The sequence below is a fragment of the Alligator mississippiensis genome, chromosome 8 (genome assembly GCF_030867095.1).
Source record: "Alligator mississippiensis isolate rAllMis1 chromosome 8, rAllMis1, whole genome shotgun sequence".
Classification (NCBI taxonomy): Eukaryota; Metazoa; Chordata; order Crocodylia; family Alligatoridae; genus Alligator; species Alligator mississippiensis.
In genome coordinates, this window is record NC_081831.1 from 29,239,961 (window position 1) to 29,259,461 (window position 19,501).

Genomic DNA, 19,501 nt, shown 5'->3' on the forward strand with positions numbered 1-19,501 from the left:
GAGACAGCATAAGCAAGCTACCAGCTGCATCTTAGGATGTGTGCAGTGTGACATCTAGGCCTGACTGGACAGCGGGGGATCCTAAAAAATCCCTTCCCTGATTCTGGAGAAGGAGAGGAATGACAACTTGGCTTAGGGAAGCTGGTCAGGCTTGTTCTCTAGCTATTTCATTCCAACTTAAAAACCGATGGAAGTCTTCAATTTATGTTTTTGGACACTTGATATCCCTAATTGCTCAAGATAACCCCCTGTACACCATTTCTATTCATAGCACTAGAACTGCTGCATCAGCAACCTCAGTGCATGATACAACAACCACCTACCTCAGCATGAATGTTTACAATCATAGACAGCATACACTTTCTAAACTACCTCAGAGAGATATCTATTCAGCCTCTTAAAAACCCCCAGTGAAGGGGGTTCAACAGCTTCCCTGGACAGCATATTTCATTATCATTTAAACTAAATCTTCTTGTCTGTAGCTTAAACCTACATTCTTGTGTCCTATTCTCTGTGGCTGAGGAGAACAGTTGCTCCCCTTGTTCTTTATGGCAGCCTCTCACATGTTTGGAGACTGCTATTATTTCACACCCTTTCATCTCTCTTTAAACTAAACATAATTAGTTCTTTCAGTCTTTCCTTATATGGTTTTGTATTCCAACCTCTTTCTCATCTTTGTTGGTCACTTTTAGACCTATTCCAGTTTTCTCTACACCTTGTGCCCAGAAATAGACACCATACTTTAGGCAAGGCTTAATGAGCTCTGAGTAATGTGGTGCTGCCACATCCTATGTTTCTGCATCCAAGACATTAATAAAACGTTACAGTGCTGGACCTAGATGAGACATGTGGAACCCTACTTGAGACCTCTTGTCATTTTGACCATTTATAATTACTATTTGCTTGCAGTTATTCAGCCTCTTACATGTTCACCTAACAATGATTCTATGTAGTCCACATTTTTCCAGTTTACTTATGTGGTTATCTTGTGGGACTGTATCAAAAGTTTTTCTAAAGTCCACATGTGTTACCTTCACTGTGTTTTCTTCATTCATCAAACTAGTTACCCTGTCAGAGAAGAAATTCAACTTTGCTTGGCAGGATTTGTTCTGAATATATCCATGTTGGCAGGATTTGTTCTGAATAAATCCATGTTGGATTTTAATGTTCACTCCATCGTCTGTCAGATGTTTACAAATGAACTTTAAAAAAAAATTGCAAGTCAGGCTTCATGGCCTGTAATTCTCTGGATCCTTCTTTTCCCCCTTCTTACAGATGGATGTTATGCTTGTCCCTCTCCAGTCCTTTGGGATCTAACATGCCATCCATAATTTGGCAAACATTATTAGCAATGGCTCTGAGGTTTCTTTAGCCATTTCCTTCAGCAGCCTAGGATGCATGTTTTCTGGCCTGCTGACTCAAAACGATTCAAATTTTTTAAAAGCTCCCTGACATGCTTTTTATGTGTGATGTTCTGCAGCCCTTCCATTTTCTTGCTCATAATAATTTTATTAATTCATATATTTCATAGTCCCTGAAAGGGACCTCAGAAGATCATCGAGTCCAGCCCCCTGCCCAAGGGGCAGAAAATTAGCTGGGGTCATAGGATCCCAGCAAGATAGACATCCAGATTTCTCTCGAAGGCATTCAAAGTAGGTGCTTGAACCACCTCCGGTGGCAGGCTATTCCAGACCTTGGGAACTCAGAAAGTAAAGAAATTCTTCCTTATATCCTGCCTGAAACGGTCCTGCAGCAGTTTATAACCGTTCGACCTTGTCATTCCTTGGGATGCTCTGGTGAACAAATGTTCCCCCAGATCCTGGTGGACACCCCTTATAAACTTATAGGTAGCCATCAGATTGCCCCTGAGCCTGCACTTTTCCAAGCTGAAGAGTCCCATAGCTCTCAGCCTGTCATTGTAAGGTCTGTTTTCCTGACTTCTGATCATGCACGTGGCTCTTCTCTGAACTCTCTCAAGCTTCTCCGTATCCTTTTTGAAGTGGAGCCCAAAACTGAACGCAGTACTCCAGCTGCGGCCTCACCAAGGCCTAGTACAATGGGAGAATGATGTCCTGGGATTGCTTGAGAAGTATCTATGGATGCAAGCCAGTGTTTTGCTTGTTTTACTAGCAGCATCATCACATTGAAGGATCATATTCATCTTGTGATCAATCATGACCCCAAGTCCCTTTCATCCGTAGTGCTAGCCAGCGTAGCACTGCCGAGCCTATAGGGATGCTGCAGGTTTTTCTTCCCAAGGAGGAGAACCTTGCATTTTTTAGTGTTAAGCACCATCATATTCTCATCTGCCCATTTCCTGAGCCTGTCCAGGTCAGCCTGGATTGCCCTCCTGTCTTCAGGTGTGGATGTTTTACCCCAAAGTTTGGTATCATTGGCGAACTTGGCCAGTCTGCTTCTGACTCCCATGTCCACATCATTAATGAAGGTATTGAACAATATAGGTCCAAGGACAGATCCGTGAGGGACCCCACTGGTGACAGGGCACCATGACGATTGACTTCTGTTAACCACCACCCTCTGGGTCCGACCATGGAGCCAATTCCCCAGCCAGCGGATCATGGTGGACCCGAGGTTGCAGTTGGCCAGCTTTGCCAAGGGGTGATCATGGGACACCAGATAGAAGGCTTTTTTGAAGTCAAGATGTACGATATCAATCTCTTCTCCCTTGTGCAGGTGATAGGTCACCTGGTCGTAGAAGGAAATGAGATCAGTCAAGCAAGACCTACCCGCAACAAACCCATGCTGGCTATCCCTCAGGATGTTGCCATCGGCCAGTCCATTAAGAATGGCATCTTTGATAATCTTTTCTAAGACTTTCCCTGGGATAGAGGTCAGGCTGATGGTCCTGTAGTTTGTTGGATCCACTTTCCTCCCTTTCTTGAAGATAGGAACCACATTGGCCTATGTGGTTAGTGTGTGTGGTTACATGGTTAGTGTGTGTGGCAGGACACTTTTGGTACCTGCCACTTTAAGGGCCTGAGCAGGATGTGAGGCAGCCTGCAGGTGATGGCAGAGCCAATCAGGCGGTCACATGACAGCCAGCAGGCCACCTGATTGGAGCTGGGCTGCAGAGCCTCAACATAAGAGGAGGCCTTGAGAGGCAAAATCGGCAGTTGTTACAGGGATGCTGTACAGACTGCTGGCTGTCATGTGACCACCTGATTGGCTCTGCCATCACCTGGGCTAGGGACAGACTTTACACATAAACTGGTTTAAGTGATCAGAAACTGGTTTAAGCGTGTAACAGAGCAGACATTCAGTACACGTAAACCAATTTGAAAATGGCTGAAACTGGTTTGAGATAAACCTGGCTGAATGTAGTATCAGACTTAACTGATTTAGATCAAACTGATTTGTGGAATGTCTGTCCCAGACCCCTTCCTGCTTTAACTTAAACCAAAGTCCCCCAGCATCTCAGATGCTTTGTGGCCCTGGGGAGGGCTCTCTGCTTCAGAGAGCTGGGCTGGCCCCATCCCTCTGTTCCCTGGCTGTAGCTCCAGCAGAGATTTGCAGGCACAGCAGCATCTGCCTGGCTTCCCCCTGCCTCATCTTCCCCTTCTCCCCCCCCCCCACTCTGCTCAAGCAGGGATCCCTCCCTTCCCTCTCCCACAGCACGGACTGTAGCCAGCAGGTGAAGACTGAGAGGTGTCTGTGTAAGGCAGACAGGTGAGTGTCTGCTTAGGGCTTTTTGGAGCTAATCAACAGGTCACCTGGTTCCTCCATTCCTTCCTTGGAAAAAGTTGTTTAAGAAGAACTTGAACTAATGAGAGAGGCTTTTGTTTTGCTGATGGGCTGACAAACACTGTGTAACTCCCTGCTGCATAAGTAAATGCTGTGTAACTTCCTGCTGGCTTTCTCGCTGGTCATAGGAGCAGGGAGTGGGTTGGAGACCCCTCCCTAATCAGAGCATCCTGCCATTGCCTGGCCACCTCACCCTGAGCTCAGCATTGTGGAAGGGAAGGGAGGACTGCTCTAGTGTCCTCCAGCCTTTAGCCTGAGCCAATTGTCTTCAATCCAGAGGGGATACAGTTACAGTTACAAACCAGTTCAGCCTAGCCAGGTTAGACTAACCTGCAAAGATTGAATCAATTTAGGCTTAGGCTTTTTGAATGTCTGTCCCTAGCCCTGCAGGCTGCTTCACAGCCTGCTCAGGCCTTTAAAGTTGCAGGCACCAAAGGCGCCTGCCACACACCTCCACCCTTAAAATGGCTACCATGAGCAGTATCTCTCTGCTGCTTCACATGCAGGCTTCTCTGCAGCCTGCATTAGCCTACTAAGTGGTGAGAACCTTAATGGTGCTATGCCACAGTGTGTATTTGTTTGTTTATTTTGAGAAGGCAGAAGCAAAATAGTCATTGAGCAGCTGTGCCTTCTTGCATCATTTCAGCAGGGTACCCACAGTTTCCTTGGAAGTCTGCATTTAATCAACTTCATAGCTGGTTTCCATCACTGAGCACATGCATCAGTTTAATAATAGACAGTGTATTTAGTGAAGTTTCCTTGTACACAAATGTAAGACGAGGTAATTTTCCCCCCATGCTGATTGTGGAAAAGACCTCATCTTATATTCAAGCAAGTATGGTAAATGTACATACATACATACATGCATACATACATACATACACACATGCATATATGAAGATACTTTGCAGACTGCCCGGTTGCCCTGCTAAAAATATCTTTATCATATATATATGTGTGTGTGTGTGTGTGTGTGTGTGTGTGTGTGTGTGTGTGTATAAATGAAGATACATATCTATCTCTCTATTTATCTGAAGATATTTTTGCAGACTGCCCTGCTAAAAGTATCTGATCTCTGGACAGCAGTCCTTTTTTCCTAGAAGATCAGCCTTAGGTTGAAGACTTCAAAGCCTTGTCATCAATACTATCTTCTGAGCCATGTTTCTTTTCATGATGCACGTCCCTGGCTGTACCTTTCTTTAATGTACAGGATCCATAAGAATATCATCTATATCCCAAACACACATCTTACTTTAAGGTAAAGGAAGCTGCAAAGATCTTTGTCTGGGACATACATTTTTGAGTGTCTAGATTAATATTTGCAAGTGCATACTGTAATTTCAGTTTGAGTTGAGTTATACGGGAACAGAAACTGTGGTGAAGATATGTCAGGGGCGGGCAATTGTTTCCACTGGAGGGCTGCTTAATGAGTTTTGGTGAGCTGTTGAGGGCCTCAAGGGTAGCCCCACCCCTTGACAGGTGCTCTGACCCCTGGTTGCCATCTTGGGACCAGAAGTCCTGTCCCATAACCCCTGACCTTTGCCACTGGAAGTGCCTCCCCTTGCCTCAGAAGTACTCCTTTTGGGAAGGGGGTTTGCCATCTTGAAACTGAAACCCCCCCAAATTATACACTAAAAATTATACATACACAATAAAATATTTTAATTTTATTTTAAAAAGATATTCTTGTCCTGATTTGTGTGTGTTTGCATTGTGTATATAGAGGTGATTGCATAATAGCTCAAAATGAAGTCTTACTCTTGTATATTGCGGGGGTGTGGGGGTATGGGTGGGTGGGTACGGGTTTGTGGGGGACCTGTGGGGGTGTGTGTGCATGTGTCTGTATGTGGGGTGTGGGGGAGGGTGTGAGGATGTGTGTGGATGTGGGTGCGTATGGGGGTGGGTGTTTGTGGGGATGTGTAGGTGGGTATGGGCTTTTTTGTGGGGTGTGTGAGGGTGGGTGCATGTGTGGGTAGCAGTGAGCCGGGCTCCCCCCCGAGGCATGCGGGTACGTGTGGGGGGTGTGTGTGTGTGAGGAGGGTTGTGGGTGGGTGCAGTGTTTGTGGGGTGTGTGATTGTATGTGGGGGAGGGTGTGGTTGTGGGGTTTGTGGGCATGAAAGGTGCATGCCCGTGGAGACTGGGGGGGCATGGCAACTGCCCACAGGTGGCAGTGGTGGGGGTGTGGCAGCAGCAAGTGGTGAGCGGGGACTGCCTGCAGCCTCTGACAGCTGTGTCGATGGCAAGGAGGGAGGGCAGTGACTGTCTGCAGAAGCTGGTGGTGGCTTCAGTGGTGGCCAATCTCGGGGGGGGGGCACATACCACCCTGTGCCCCCCCCCATGTGTTACCTATGTTTGTGGGTATGGTGGGGTGTGCATGGGAGCCCCCCTGTGCACGTCCCCCTGACCCAGTCAGCACCTGCCTCTGTCCCCACCCACAACAGCCTGGAGCTTGCGCACAGTCTGAGTGCAGCTTGCACCCTCTCTGGACTCACCCCTGCTGGATTGGATCAGTCAGATGCATGTACAGCCCCACGTGGCCTGCCCTGTGCCTACTTCGCACCACCTGGCCATGGTGCGCCCTGCTGTCGCCTGGGCACACAGCAGGACTTGGGTGGCTCCATAGCTGGACTGCCTTTCTAGGCAGCCCAGGCAGCAGCAGTTCCTTCCAGCTGCTGCTGGCCCCAGCCCTGCAGTACTGGCAAGGACCTGTGTACCACCCGTGCCTACTGCAGACTCGCCTGCTCATGCTGAACAGCTACAACAGGGGCAGTGCCAGTGGGGCAGAAGTGTGCTTGGCATGGGGAGAAGTGGCCCCTTCTCCTCACCATTGCCCAGCACTGTGTAAAATAAATGGAAAAATTAACTGAATGCTGGCAAAGCCATGGCATGCCTGGGCAGGTTGCTGAAATACAACCCCAGGGTAAAGAGAGGAAAATAAATCTCAGTTACTGAATATAACTGCCAGTTGAACCAAGCCATGGCATCTAAACCCAGTCAGTGCTTGGGCTACAATCTCTGGTCTGGGGGCTGGCTGTTGTGAGCAGCCTGTGAAGACTCTAGCAAGGAAATGAATATGCACTTTACTGCTCTAAGGCAGGGGTTTTCAATATTTTGTAGTCCAAGTACCTCCAGTGGCTGTATGCCAAGTGGGGAGAGAGGGGAAGTGTGTGGCTGGATGGTGGGGGGGAGGGGGGATATTAACAAGCAGCTGAACACTGGGGGGGGAGGGGGATGTGTAGTGGACAGCTGGTCACGGAGCAGGGAGGCTGGAATGATGCATGGGCGAGCAGGTTGGGATGGAGTGCTGCCACCTCCCAGGAGTAGGTCTAGGGCAGAACGTAGAAGCTCACCAGGCCGGGGTGAAGCCAGTGGCACCCCTCTACGGGGTGGGGAAGCTCACTGGGCTGGTGTGTGGTGGCAGCAGCTGCTGTGTGCGAGCTTCCCCGCCCCTTAGAGGGGCGCCACTACCCTCACCTTGCCCTGGCCCTGCTCCTGTGAGGTGGCAGTGCTCCGTCCCCGCCCGCCCATGCGTACTGCTAGGAGCGATCCAAGTACCCCCAGGGGTATGCGTATCCCTGGTTGACAACCCCTGCTCTGAGGTTTGGGGGCTGAATGTGAAATGCTGCCATGTGAGATGCTGCCATCTTGTGGCCAAAACCCCCCACATTGTGGGCACAGCTTGTTGCTTTCAATTCCATCTTTCAGAAGGTTGGAAGTACCTAGGCAGGTTGAAGTAACACACATAACCTTGAGGAGACCTAACTGGTACATATCCATCCTCTGTAACATGTTTTATTGATTTTAGCCATCTGTATCCAAAATTCCAAGGGCCATGCAGTCAACTGGGCCTACATTTGATGAAGATTCTGCAGTTTTCAGGCTGTACATTCTGGGGCATCTTCCTTACAGTTAAAAATGTAAGATTATAATGAATCAGCTATGAGTATGGATACTATATCCATGTCAGCAGGCCCCAAGTCCTTTATTTAGCTATTTAATTTATTTCACCCTGTTTCATTGTGCCACTGTTTTTTATATTGATAAGTTAGTACTTGCTGTGGCAGAATCCAGCAATTTTGTAAGTTGAATAGTGGGCAGTTGCAGCTTTTGGTATCTTTGAAGGTGTGGGGAATAGCTTGGGTTGAGGCATAGGAAAACCAGCCAGTGGATTCTTTATTAAAAGCATCACCAGCAAAATAATTAACATCAAAGATATTTGAGTTGTTATGCTTTGGTTTCAGGTGTAGAGTTCCTTTGAAGGCACAGATAGAAATTACATTTGTCATGCCATTGGCTGCTTGAAAGTGCTGTATGGTTGGGCCCTAAGAGAAGAGCATGGCTGCCGAGTGCTCTGATCGTGCAACAAATTAACCCTGACTATATGAAAGTTGAAATGAAGGCATTCCAAAACGGAGCACCTTCATTAACTTCCGTCTTCTCTAGCGGCTGGGCTGCTGCAGCCCAGCCCTGTCCCCAGTACTGTCTTGGGATGGGTGGGGGAAGGCAGGGGAGGGTAGTCTGTTCTGGTGTTTGCCCAATCATGCTGGGGGAGGGGGGGGGGGTGCAGGTGGATTGGAGCCCCCTGAGATGGGAGACTCAAATTTACCTGGCCCCCCCCCCCCCCCCCCCCGCCACTAGTGCAGGCTGGGGAAACCCCAGAACAGACCTCACTCCCCTGCCTCCCCACCCCCCCACCATCCAGAGACAGCACCAGAGCTGGGATGTGGGGGAGGGGCAAAACTAGGGAACGAGGCTGCAGACCCTCAGCCTCTGTTGATCATTTGGCTCCAAATTGGAACCAATCACCCACCCTTCTGACCCAACCGCCAACATTGGTTGGGTCAGTTTAACTCATGGCGCTTTCTGTAAGTGCTATGAGTTAGATCGGGGAGCTACACTTTTATCTGTGCTTTATGTTGAGTTGTCTGGTTCCCTGCCTAAGAACTTCTGTTTCAAGCTGGGAGCAGACTTGGGAAGACCACAGTGCATTGATTATCCGTGGCCATGTTTTCACGTTTTCATTGCCTCTCGGGGTGCTTAAGATGCATTATTTAAAAAATGAGCCTCAATTTGTGTCCACAGCCAGAGGTGGATTCCATGGTTGCAGAGCTGTGGGATATACAGGCCTTTTCATTTTATCCTCCAACTCTTGCCTTATAAAATATATGGGGATGAATTTAGAAACTGGTTTGTTGTTGCCCTACTCCATGTATAGCTTTTCTGTATCAGGAAAAATGCATGAGAAATACACCATCCTGATTTAGACTTTGCACTATATTATACTGGTACAAGTTACAAGGTAACTTTGGCCATTAATGTTTGTGTAATGAGGGGCCAATACTATTCATGTGAGATGTCACTCCTCACAGCGCTCTAACAATGCACCTCAGCCCTGAACCACATCTATTCGGTTATTTCATCTGGGGTGTTGTAACAGGTATCCGCTCTGGGCCGATCCAAACATGGCCCGAACACCTGTTCCTGGGGCAACCACCTGCCTTCTCGCCTGCCATGCCTTGCTGTTAATTGATTAATTGATGTTAATTAGCAGGAGGCTGCCCTTGTACTGCTCCGCTGCCAGGGGGCGCTATTTGCGGCTCCGTTTCTTCCCCTACACCGCAGTCTACACCTCGCCGATGGAATAAATGTTATGTCCCATCCTAGTTACGATCTGGCCCCTTTTTGTCCTCTTTGGGCCTCGTCAGTCTCGCTGGCCCCTCTCTGGGGCTCCCCAATAATGTCCCCCTCTCTGGGGCTTCCCAGCAACTGCCCCCTGTCTGGGGCTTCCCAGCAACTGCCCCCTCTCCGGGGCTCTTCAGTAGTGCCGCCCCCTCTCCAGGGCTCCCCGCGCCTGCACTGGGGCTTCTCAGTAACTGCCCCCTTCTCTGGGGCTTCTGCCTCCTCTCAGGGCGCTCCTCAATACTGCCTCCCTCTCTCTGGGGCTCCTCAGTAGCGCTGCTCCCCTTCTCTGGGGCCTTCTTGGTAGTGCTACCCCCCTCCGGGGCTCACTGCAATGCTACCCCCCTTCTCCAGGGCTCACCACGCCTGCACTGGGGCTTCTCAACAATGCCCCCTTCTCTGGGGCTTCTCCACTGCCCCTCTCTGGGGCTGGGGTCTATGTACCCCAAATTCTGTGCCCTCACTGGTGCTCAGGTCCCCACACTAGTGTGAGTCCCCTATGAGGCCTCCTCCAACCCCTAATAGCCTCACCCAAACCCCTGGTGATAAACAGCAACACAAAATGCAAGCCCATCGGCTATAACTTAAACAGAAGCTGCCCGGCCATAACAGTGCTCAAGCCTACCGGGAAATACTCCATCCCTTCCATGAGAAAGCTCCTTCTTCCATGGTTGCTGGCAGGGAACTGCCTCTGGCCCCAGCCCCTAGGGTTTATAAGGGAGCCAGGCCCTGCCCCTTCTGGTCAGCTGACCTTCTCTGGTTGCCCTGGCAACCCACAGCTGGGCTCCTTATTCCCTGCTAGGGCTTCCTCCCTAGCACTTTCCCCTCTTTGGGAGCAGGGCACCTCAGTGCTCTGTGACACACCTCCCCCCTTAAGATCCCAACTCACCAAGGCGGATCTTCATTCTTGTTAGGTGTTGCACCAATTTGGGGTTTTTCTCGGCCTTTCTTCAGGCACCCGGCAACTCAGATATGGGAGGCGGAGGTTTTCAGGCGCCTCCTACTCGCCTTTTACCCAAGGTGCACCATGTGGGATTTTACGGGAGTTGCCCCGCCGCAGGCAGTCCCCCCACACTAGCCGACCTTGGTAGGTTGCAGTCCCTGTCGGTCAAGCTCCCGCCTACCTTTTGGGGTTTCCTCTCCCTCTCACTTCTGGCCCGTCTATCTTCCACCCCTACATACCCTGGTCTCTTTCTCTGTGCAGGTTGTGTGGTCTCTTGCTTTTCTATGGCTCTCTGGAGCCCGTGAAGCCTTCCCCAAATCTCCCACTGTCTCTCCAGTGCCTTCTGCGTATATTCTTCCCTCCAAAATTCTACCTTCGCCTGGCTGGTAGGTGTTCCCCTCGGTCCTTTATAGATCTTTACATAGGCTACACCTCCCACTCTCGCCTCAATTACTTTTCTCAGGGTCCACCATTGGACTCGCCCTGGGAGGTTATTAATATAAACACATGGCCACCTTCCTCCACTTTGTTCTTTCTCCAGCTGAATTACCTTTGTTGTTGAGGGACCTTCTGCCTCCTTAGCTTGGCCTGCAGTCTGGGTTTGGCACGGTCTCTGCTTCAGTGCAGGGCTGGGTATCTCATCCTTAGGGTAGAGCTTGGGACATACTTCTCCTCCCCCCTTAATTTCCCTGGGGGTTTGGCCCCTCCTGCCCATCTCAGGCCTTTGGGCCTCTCTTTTACTTCGAGTTTCTGATGCTCTCTCCCCCTTGGAAATTGTATCTGTTTACCATATACCAGAGCCGGGGCCGTCTTTGGTCTCCGGCCTTTTTGTTTTGGATGTTGCTCCTTTTGAATGTGGCTATGATAGCTCAGGTCACTGTTGTTTCTCCCACTGACCTGCTCGCTCTCTTGCGCAAATGCCATATCCCCCGTATCTCCTTCCATCTGTTGTCCCTGTTTTGGTATTGCCCCTCTTCCAGCATCATACCAGCCGCTAGGCATTCCATGACTGTTGAGATGATCTCTTCCTGTATCATCGTGGGGTCTACCCCTGAGAGTGCCCCCCTCCTTGTATTCTTTTCATGCTGCCTTGTTTCTTCTTCTTCTCTAGGAGTTCCCACACCCACTGTGCTGGGTTGCTCCTGATATCTCAGGACCTTTAGGAGCGTGGGCTGTGCAGTCTCTATTAGTTTTTCTGTGTCTAATAACACCTCTTTCAAGCTTTCAAGTTCTGAAGGTGCTCCTCGCATCCTACCTTAGCCTTGGACGCATGGTTTTCCAACTGCTTGCTTATTACGGTCAGTCTCTCACTCTGTATTTGAGTGGCCTTTACCAGTTGTTGCTTGATCTCTCCTCGCCATGCCCTCTCCCTGGCCGTGCTTTCTTTTAATAGGGTCTTCAGACACTATGTCTCTTCCCCTAACTGGTCCTTTTCCTTTTCTACCTCTTGCCATCGAGCCCGCAACTCTACACACTTCTCTGTGCTGGCTCTTGCCTCCATTTTGAGGGACTGCTTCTGTTCCTGTAGCACTTTATTTTCTTCCTCCAAGGCCTGAATCCGCTGCCTTAAAATTTGCATTTGCTGCTGTGACTGCTCCCTCTCTGCGTTAGTCACTGCCTCTTTAGCTGAGCTATCTTCTAAGAGGGCTTTAAGGCACTGTACCTGTTCTCCCAGGTGGTCTTTTTCTGTCTCCGCACTCTGTAACTGGGACCGTAACCTATCGTGCTCTCTCGTTCCATCTTCTAACTCCCTTTCAAGGGACAGGTTTTGCTCGCACAGCGCCTCGTAATTGGCCACGTACGCTTTTACCTTTTCCATCTCCTGGGCGATCACCTTCCCATTTTCTTCAGTCTGAGCATGATTTTCACACAGTTTATCCCGCAACTCTTGAGATAGTTGTTCTGCACGCATATATTTCTGCCGCCAGTCCTCCACCTCATCCTGCAATTCCTCTATGTGGCCCTCCTGGCTGCAGACCTCTTTCTATAGGGCACCTATTAGGCCTCTTGACATCTCCCACTTTTGTTGCACCTCCTTCTGTTCACCTGCCCGGATTGTGCAGGTTTCAGTTGACCTTGCTTTCCATGTTGCCATCTCCGTCTGCATCTTCTTTAATGTCGCTTCCCCTTGTATGGTCTCAGGGGCGGTGCCTTCCTACTCCGTCCCCCTTTCAGGTCTGTGTTGCCGTTGACTTCCTATCTCTCTCTCTCGGTTCTTGTTTTAGCCCTAAGGTTCGTCTCCCCCTCCTCGGGGACACAGGTTCCTTACCCGTGCACAGCCTTACATTCCTGGCCAATGCACCACTGTAAGAGGTATCTGCTCTGGGCCGATCCAAACGTGGCCCGAATACCTGTTCCTGGGGCAACCGCCCGCCTTCTCGCCTGCCATGCCTTGCTGTTAATTGATTAATTGATGTTAATTAGCAGGAGGCTGCCCTTGTACTGCCCCGCTGCCAGGGGGTGCTATCTGTGGCTCCGTTTCCTCCCCTACACCACAGTCCACACCTCGCCGATGGAATAGATGTTATGTCCCATCCTAGTTACGATCTGGCCCCTTTTTGTCTTCTCTAGGCCTCCTCAGTCACGCTGCCCCCTCTCTGGGGCTCCCCAATAATGCCCCCTTCTCTGGGGTTTCCCAGCAACTGCCCCCTCCCTGGGGCTTCTCGGCAACTGCCCCCTCCCTGGGGCTCACCATGCCCGCACTGGGCTTCTCAGCAGTGCCCCCCCTCTCCGGGGTTCTTCAGTAGTGCAGCCTCCTCTCCAGGGCTCCCTGCGCCTGCACTGGGGCATCTCAGTAACTGCCCCCTTCTCTGGGGCTTCCGCCCCCTCTCAGGGCGCTCCTCAGTACTGCTGCCCCCCTTCTCTGAGGCTCCTCAGTAGCGCTGCCCCCCTTCTCTGGGGCCTTCTCAGTAGCACTGCCCTCCTCTGGGGCCTTCTCAGTAGCGCTGCCCTCCTCCGGGGCTCACCACAATGCTACCCCCCTTCTCCGGGGCTCACCGCAATGCTACCCCCCTTCTCTGGGGCTCACCATGCCTGCAATGGGGCTTCTCAGCAATGCCCCCTTCTCTGGGGCTTCTCCACTGCCCCTCTCTGGGGCTGGGGTCTATGTACCCCGAATTCTGCGCCCTCACTGGCGCTCAGGTCCTCACACTAGTGTGAGTCCCCTATGAGGCCTCCTCCAACCCCTAATAGCCTCACCCAAACCCCTGGTGATAAACAGCAACACAAAATACAAGCCCATCGGCTATAACTTAAACAGAAGCCGCCCGGCCATAATAACGCTCAAGCCTACCGGGAAATACTCCATCCCTTCCATGAGAAAGCTCTTTCTTCCATGGTTGCTGGCAGGGAACTGCCTCTGGCCCCAGCCCCTAGGGTTTATAAGGGAGCCAGGCCCTGCCCCTTCTGGTCAGCTGACCTTCTCTGGTTGCCCTGGCAACCCACAGCTGGGCTCCTTATTCCCTGCTAGGGCTTCCTCCCTAAAAGTTTCCCCTCTTTGGGAGCAGGGCACCTCAGTGCTCTGACAGGTGTCTAGCTAGCTCATTTGGCAGAACAGGATTTGAAGCTGGTTCCTATAATAAGGCATAAATGTACTTTTATGCTGTGATCCCCAGATTGCTTTTATATACTGTGCAGCAAAAGGGACCATCACCTCAAGAATTCTTCTTTAGCTTTCTTTGGGCTCTTTTCTTGTCAGCAGTCAGTGAAAAGCAGGTCTGTAACTATTGCCCAAGTTTTAGTTAAAAACTGTAATAACTTCCTGACACAAATTCTCTTCTTGTTTTTAACTGAATGCTGAAGGAAGGAAGGAAGGAAGGGGTTTGTGTTACATGCACACAGATCGTGATGATTAGTAGGAGGGGAAAGTTTTCCTAGATGTTCAAGACAGAATAAAACACTTCCAGCAGCTGGATGGTGTCTTTGCAATAGATTGCTGCAAAATGTTCCCCTGTCCATGTTGTGTACATTCGGTCCTGTCTCCCGCCAGTGCCTGTTGCTCTAGCCACTTATATTGGCTGTGATTAGCTTTGAACATCTTGTTCTGACTGACCCTGCATCCATCTTGAGAGGACCTGGAGTAGGAAGAAAGCAAGTAAAGTAGGAATAATGTGGCTTGATAGTGAAGCTGAACCCACCCTTACTAATTAAATTGCTCTCTTTTATAGCACATCTTCAATAATAATATTAATAGCAAATCAGTAAACTTTACTATTGGTCACATTTATTTCAGTGCACACCCAGCCACGGGACCACTACCAATAAAATAAACCCTGCCCACTCTCTCCAGTTCAGGCACAACAGACCAGATTAGGCATGGTAAATGGCTCAGGTGCAGTCCTAAGAACATGCATTGGGAGAGCCTGTATACAGCACTGGGGGATACTCAAGGCCCTTCTGAGCTAGATGCTGTGGCTCATCTCTGTGGGACAGGGTGAGTAGGTTTTATTTTGTCAGCAGCAGTCTCCAGATAGAGAGGAAGGCTCCATTGACATGGCCACTGGGTCTTTCTGTGTCTGCTTTGGCAGTGTATTTAGCAGGTCACACAGATCCTGAGACTTCAGGCAGAATTTTCTGCTGCAGGGTCTGGCTAAAAGCTGTGCTCCCCAAAACAACATAATAGACAAAAAAACATAATATAAATGTAAGCAAAAATAACAGAAATACAAATATAACAATAAAATAGAGCCAACCATTATAAAAGCATTCTTCCTACTCCTAAAATTAACATAATCAAATACAAATATACAAATAAATCAGATAAACCTATAAAAATGTTGTCCATAGGTCCACAATTGACGCAGTGAAGAATTAAAAGAATAAAGTGTGACTATTAGTTTACAAAAGTTGGCTGAGTGTCTCATCATGGGCAGGGAGCTAGCGGTTTCCTTATTTTTAAAACTTGATTAAATTGAAGCTGCTTTCAGCACTGAGGTCTGTGGGGAAGTTGGATGAAAATCTGTTCATTTTTGTGGGGGTAAAGACTATATGGAGAAGAATACGTTTTTGCAGTCCTTAGACACTGGCACTAGAAGTCACAAATAGTAACAATCTTTCTTCTTTTCCTTCATTTTTAGACTTTGATCCTGCTCTTGGAATGATGACGGGAATTCCACCCATTAACCCCATGATGCCAGGCTTGGGGATTGTTCCACCTCCCATTCCTCCAGACATGCCAGCGGTGAAGGAGATTATTCATTGCAAAACTTGTACCCTCTTCCCACCCAACCCAAGTAAGACTTTGCTAATGTTCTGCCCCATCCTCCTTGCATATTTGATGGTAAGGAGGAACCTTCTCTTCACCCCTTTTCCTAAATACAGAGTTAGAACCACAATGTTTTATTTAGAACATGTACAGCTATCTAGAGGCCTTTCTGGATGTGTATACAAAAGCCCTGTTGACAATGCACAGGTTATATGCCTATAAGAAAGATTGTTCTTGATATTTTGTCTCTGAATGTTTGTCATTTCACAAGCTCATTACAATCAAAAGGTGTTAGAGCTTATACAATAAGAAAACTGGCACCTGAGAGGGAGCAGAGAGTAGTCCTGTTTTGAAATGATCTGTCTCTAAACTTTATGGTGTGGTTTCCTGTATGTAGAATTTGGATCACAAGCATGAGAAGATCCTGGTGTAAAGGTAGACAGAAAGGCAATCAGGGCCAAGTTCACATCTTTGATGCTTGCTTGTGGCAGGCTGAAAGGCTAGCTAGTGACTGTATCTGTTTTGTGGTGAACTCTGTAGGTGTGCGCTCAGTGTGTAAACACAGTAATGGAGCCAACCATTGGTATAACACATGTAGCCCTGCTGAAGTGCCTGATTTATACGGACATTGGGTGAGCCAGGTCAAACTAATGCAGTGCCTCTTCTGGGCACTCTTCTGATCCCTTTCCGCTTCCGTGCCATCAAGCAGGTCATTTCCTAGGCAGTAGGTATGCTGGACATTTTTCCTCCCTAGGTGCAGCACTTTGCATTTCTCCTTGTTGAACTGCATTCTGTTGTTTTCTGCCCATATGTCCAACCTGTCCAGATCTGCTTGTAGTTGTTCCCTGCCCTCCGGTGTGTCCATTCTCCCCACAGTTTTGTGTCATCCGCAAACTTGGACAGAGTACACTTCACTCCCTTGTCCAAGTCGCTGATGAAGACATTGAAGAGTATCGGTCCAAGGACCGAGCCCTGCGGGACCCCACTGCCCACACCCTTCCAGGTCGATACCGACCCGTCCACTACGACTCTCTGGGTACGACCCTCTAGCCAATTCGCCACCCACTGGACCGTGCAGTCATCCAAGTCACAGCCTCTTAACTTGTTCACCAGTATGGGGTGGGATACCGTATCAAAGGCCTTCTTGAAGTCTAAGTAAACGACATGAACCCCTACTCCAGGCGTTTTGTAACCTGGTCATAAAAAGAGACTAGATTAGTCAGGCATGATCTACCTGCTATGAACCTGTGCTGGTTTCCCCTCAGCATAATTTGTCCTGCCGGGCTCTCGCAAATGTGAGCCTTGATAATTTTTTCAAAGACTTTGCCAAGGATGGAGGTGAGACTGACTGGCCTATAGTTGCCTGGGTCCTCCTTCCTCCCCTTCTTGAAAATGGAGACCACATTGGCCCTTTTCCAGTCCTCCGGGACTTGGCCTGTGCGCCACGAGCTTTCAAATATTCCCGCCAGTGGCTGTGCAATGACGTCAACCAGTGCCTTCAGCACCCTTGGATGGAGCTCATCTGGGCCTGCCGACTTAAAGGCATCCAGTTCCTCCAAGTGACTCTGCACCATCTCAGGGTCTATGCTTGGTAGTCTGGCGCCTTGCTGCTGCCTCTCTACAATCCCAGTGAGAGACTTGTCTTGCCCCTTGTTTAGGAACACTGAGGCAAAGAACTCATTGAGAAGTTCAGCCTGGTCCCCCCTGTCCCTCACCAATTGCTTATGCCCATTTAGTAGAGGTCCTATTCCACCCTGGGCCTTCCTTTTACTCCCTATATATCTAAAAAACAATTTTTTGTTATCCTTAACTTGGGATGCCATCCTCAGCTCCAAGGTAGCTTTGGCCTGTCTAACTGCTTCCCTACAAGCGCGAGCAGAGGAGGTATACTCCTCTTTAGTAATCTCTCCCCGTTTCCACTTTTTATATGCCCCCCTTTTTGCCCATAGGCTGCTCTGGATTTCTCTGGTCAGCCAAGAAAGCCTTTTGGCCCCTTTCCCCCCTTTTCCCCGCATCGGGATCGTTTCCCTCTGTGCCCGAAGGATCATTTCCTTAAGGCACAGCCACCCTTCTTGGGCTCCCATTTCTTCAAAACTCTTACTTTGCAGTGCGTCCTTGACTAAACGCCTGAGTTCATTGAAATCAGCTTTCCTAAAGTCTAGCACTTTCACCCTACTAGTTACCTTACCCAGTCGACGTCTTAATTTTTTCCCTCTCAGGATCAGGCCTGAGAGACTGGAGGCAGAGTGTTTTTTGGTGAGGAATGTGCCCCCATAGGTAGTTGGGTATTGTTGTCTTTGATAGATTCTGGTGTGCAGTTTGTGGGGGTACTGGAGATTGTTGGCAGGTTTTGTGTTTTGAGCTGTAGGAAGTTGGCTTCAGTTCTGGTGATGAGGTTTGGTGCTTGTTTGAAAGTACAAACCACTTTTCAGAGCTGGGCCTATGGACTGTACTTCATCAGCCTCTTAGCTACAGAAACTCATGGACTCAATATACACAGCAGAATTCTGACTCCCTGCAACCTGCCGGACATCTGACTCCCCAGGTACCTCTGCACTTTTACCTGCGCTGTTACATTCCACCCCCCCCCACACACACCCCAGCCTGTCCCTCACCCCATGACCCCTCCATTTCCATTTTCACTGACTGGCTTTCTTGCTTGCATTGCATGCCAGGCCAGCCTCTGGCTTCTTTACTATTCCTTCCATCCAGGACCAGAAGACACACCAACTGCAGGTACTTCCTCAGCCTCACAAAGGGTTTTTCAACCTGAAAGCTTCCTAAGATATATTTCTCTAACTATGCCGTTTTGTTTCATAATAAACATATAAACATAAAAACACAAGATAAACCATCACACACCACGAGTAACATATATCCAACACAACATCTTTACTTCTTGCTGTCAATTCCTTTATAAAAAGAAAGGCTCTGTGACAGTTCAGTTTGGCTACCTTAGACGCTGCTGGTGCTGAGTCACCTACATTATTTTTACCTGCTGCCGTTTACAGTGGTGGAACGGCCTGAGGCTGTAGGGGAGGAGAAGACCTCAGTGTGGCACACTGCCATGTTGTGCAGAAGCCCCAGCACCAGGAAGGGCACACCTGAACAGGCCTTCGATACGGTATCCCACCCCATACTGGTGAACAAGTTAAGAGGCTGTGACTTGGATGACTACACAGTCCGGTGGGTGGCGAATTGGCTGGAGGGTTGCACCCAGAGAGTCGTGGTGGATGGGTTGGTCTCGACCTGGAAGGGTGTGGGCAGTGGGGTCCCACAGGGCTCGGTCCTTGGACCGATACTCTTTAATGTCTTCATCAGTGACTTGGACGAGGGAGTGAAATGTACTCTGTCCAAGTTTGCAGATGACACAAAGCTATGGGGAGAAGTGGACACGCTGGAGGGCAGGGAACAGCTGCAGGCAGACCTGGATAGGTTGGACAAGTGGGCAGAAAACAACAGGATGCAGTTCAACAAGGAGAAATGCAAAGTGCTGCACCTAGGGAGGAAAAATGTCCAGCACACCTACAGCCTAGGGAATGACCTGCTGGGTGGCACGGAAGTGGAAAGGATGAGAAGTGGAGTCCTAGTGGACTCCAAGATGAACATAAGTCAGCAGTGTGACGAAGCCATCAAAAAAGCCAATGGCACTTTATCGTGCATCAGTAGATGCATGACGAATAGGTCCAAGGAGGTGATACTTCCCCTCTATCGGGTGCTGGTCAGACCGCAGTTGGAGTACTGCGTGCAATTCTGGGCGCCGCACTTCAAGAAGGATGCAGATAATCTGGAGAGGGTCCAGAGAAGGGCCACTCGTATGGTTAAGGGCCTGCAGACCAAGCCCTATGAGGAGAGACTAGAGAAACTGGACCTTTTCAGCCTCTGCAAGAGAAGGTTGAGAGGCGACCTTGTG

At 49.4% G+C, this 19,501-nt stretch overlaps 1 protein-coding gene across 9 annotated transcripts in view; it reads left to right on the forward strand.

Annotated features, from left to right (window-relative positions):
- The window catches only part of ENOX2 (ecto-NOX disulfide-thiol exchanger 2), a 201,205-nt gene that overhangs the window by 95,811 nt on the left and 85,893 nt on the right, over positions 1-19,501 (forward strand). For all 9 annotated transcript variants that reach the window (XM_014598592.3, XM_059732597.1, XM_059732598.1 and 6 more), the window contains one exon: positions 15,461-15,616. In XM_014598592.3, coding sequence (XP_014454078.1) covers positions 15,461-15,616 — 156 coding nt within the window. The remainder of the gene's footprint in view (positions 1-15,460; positions 15,617-19,501) is intronic.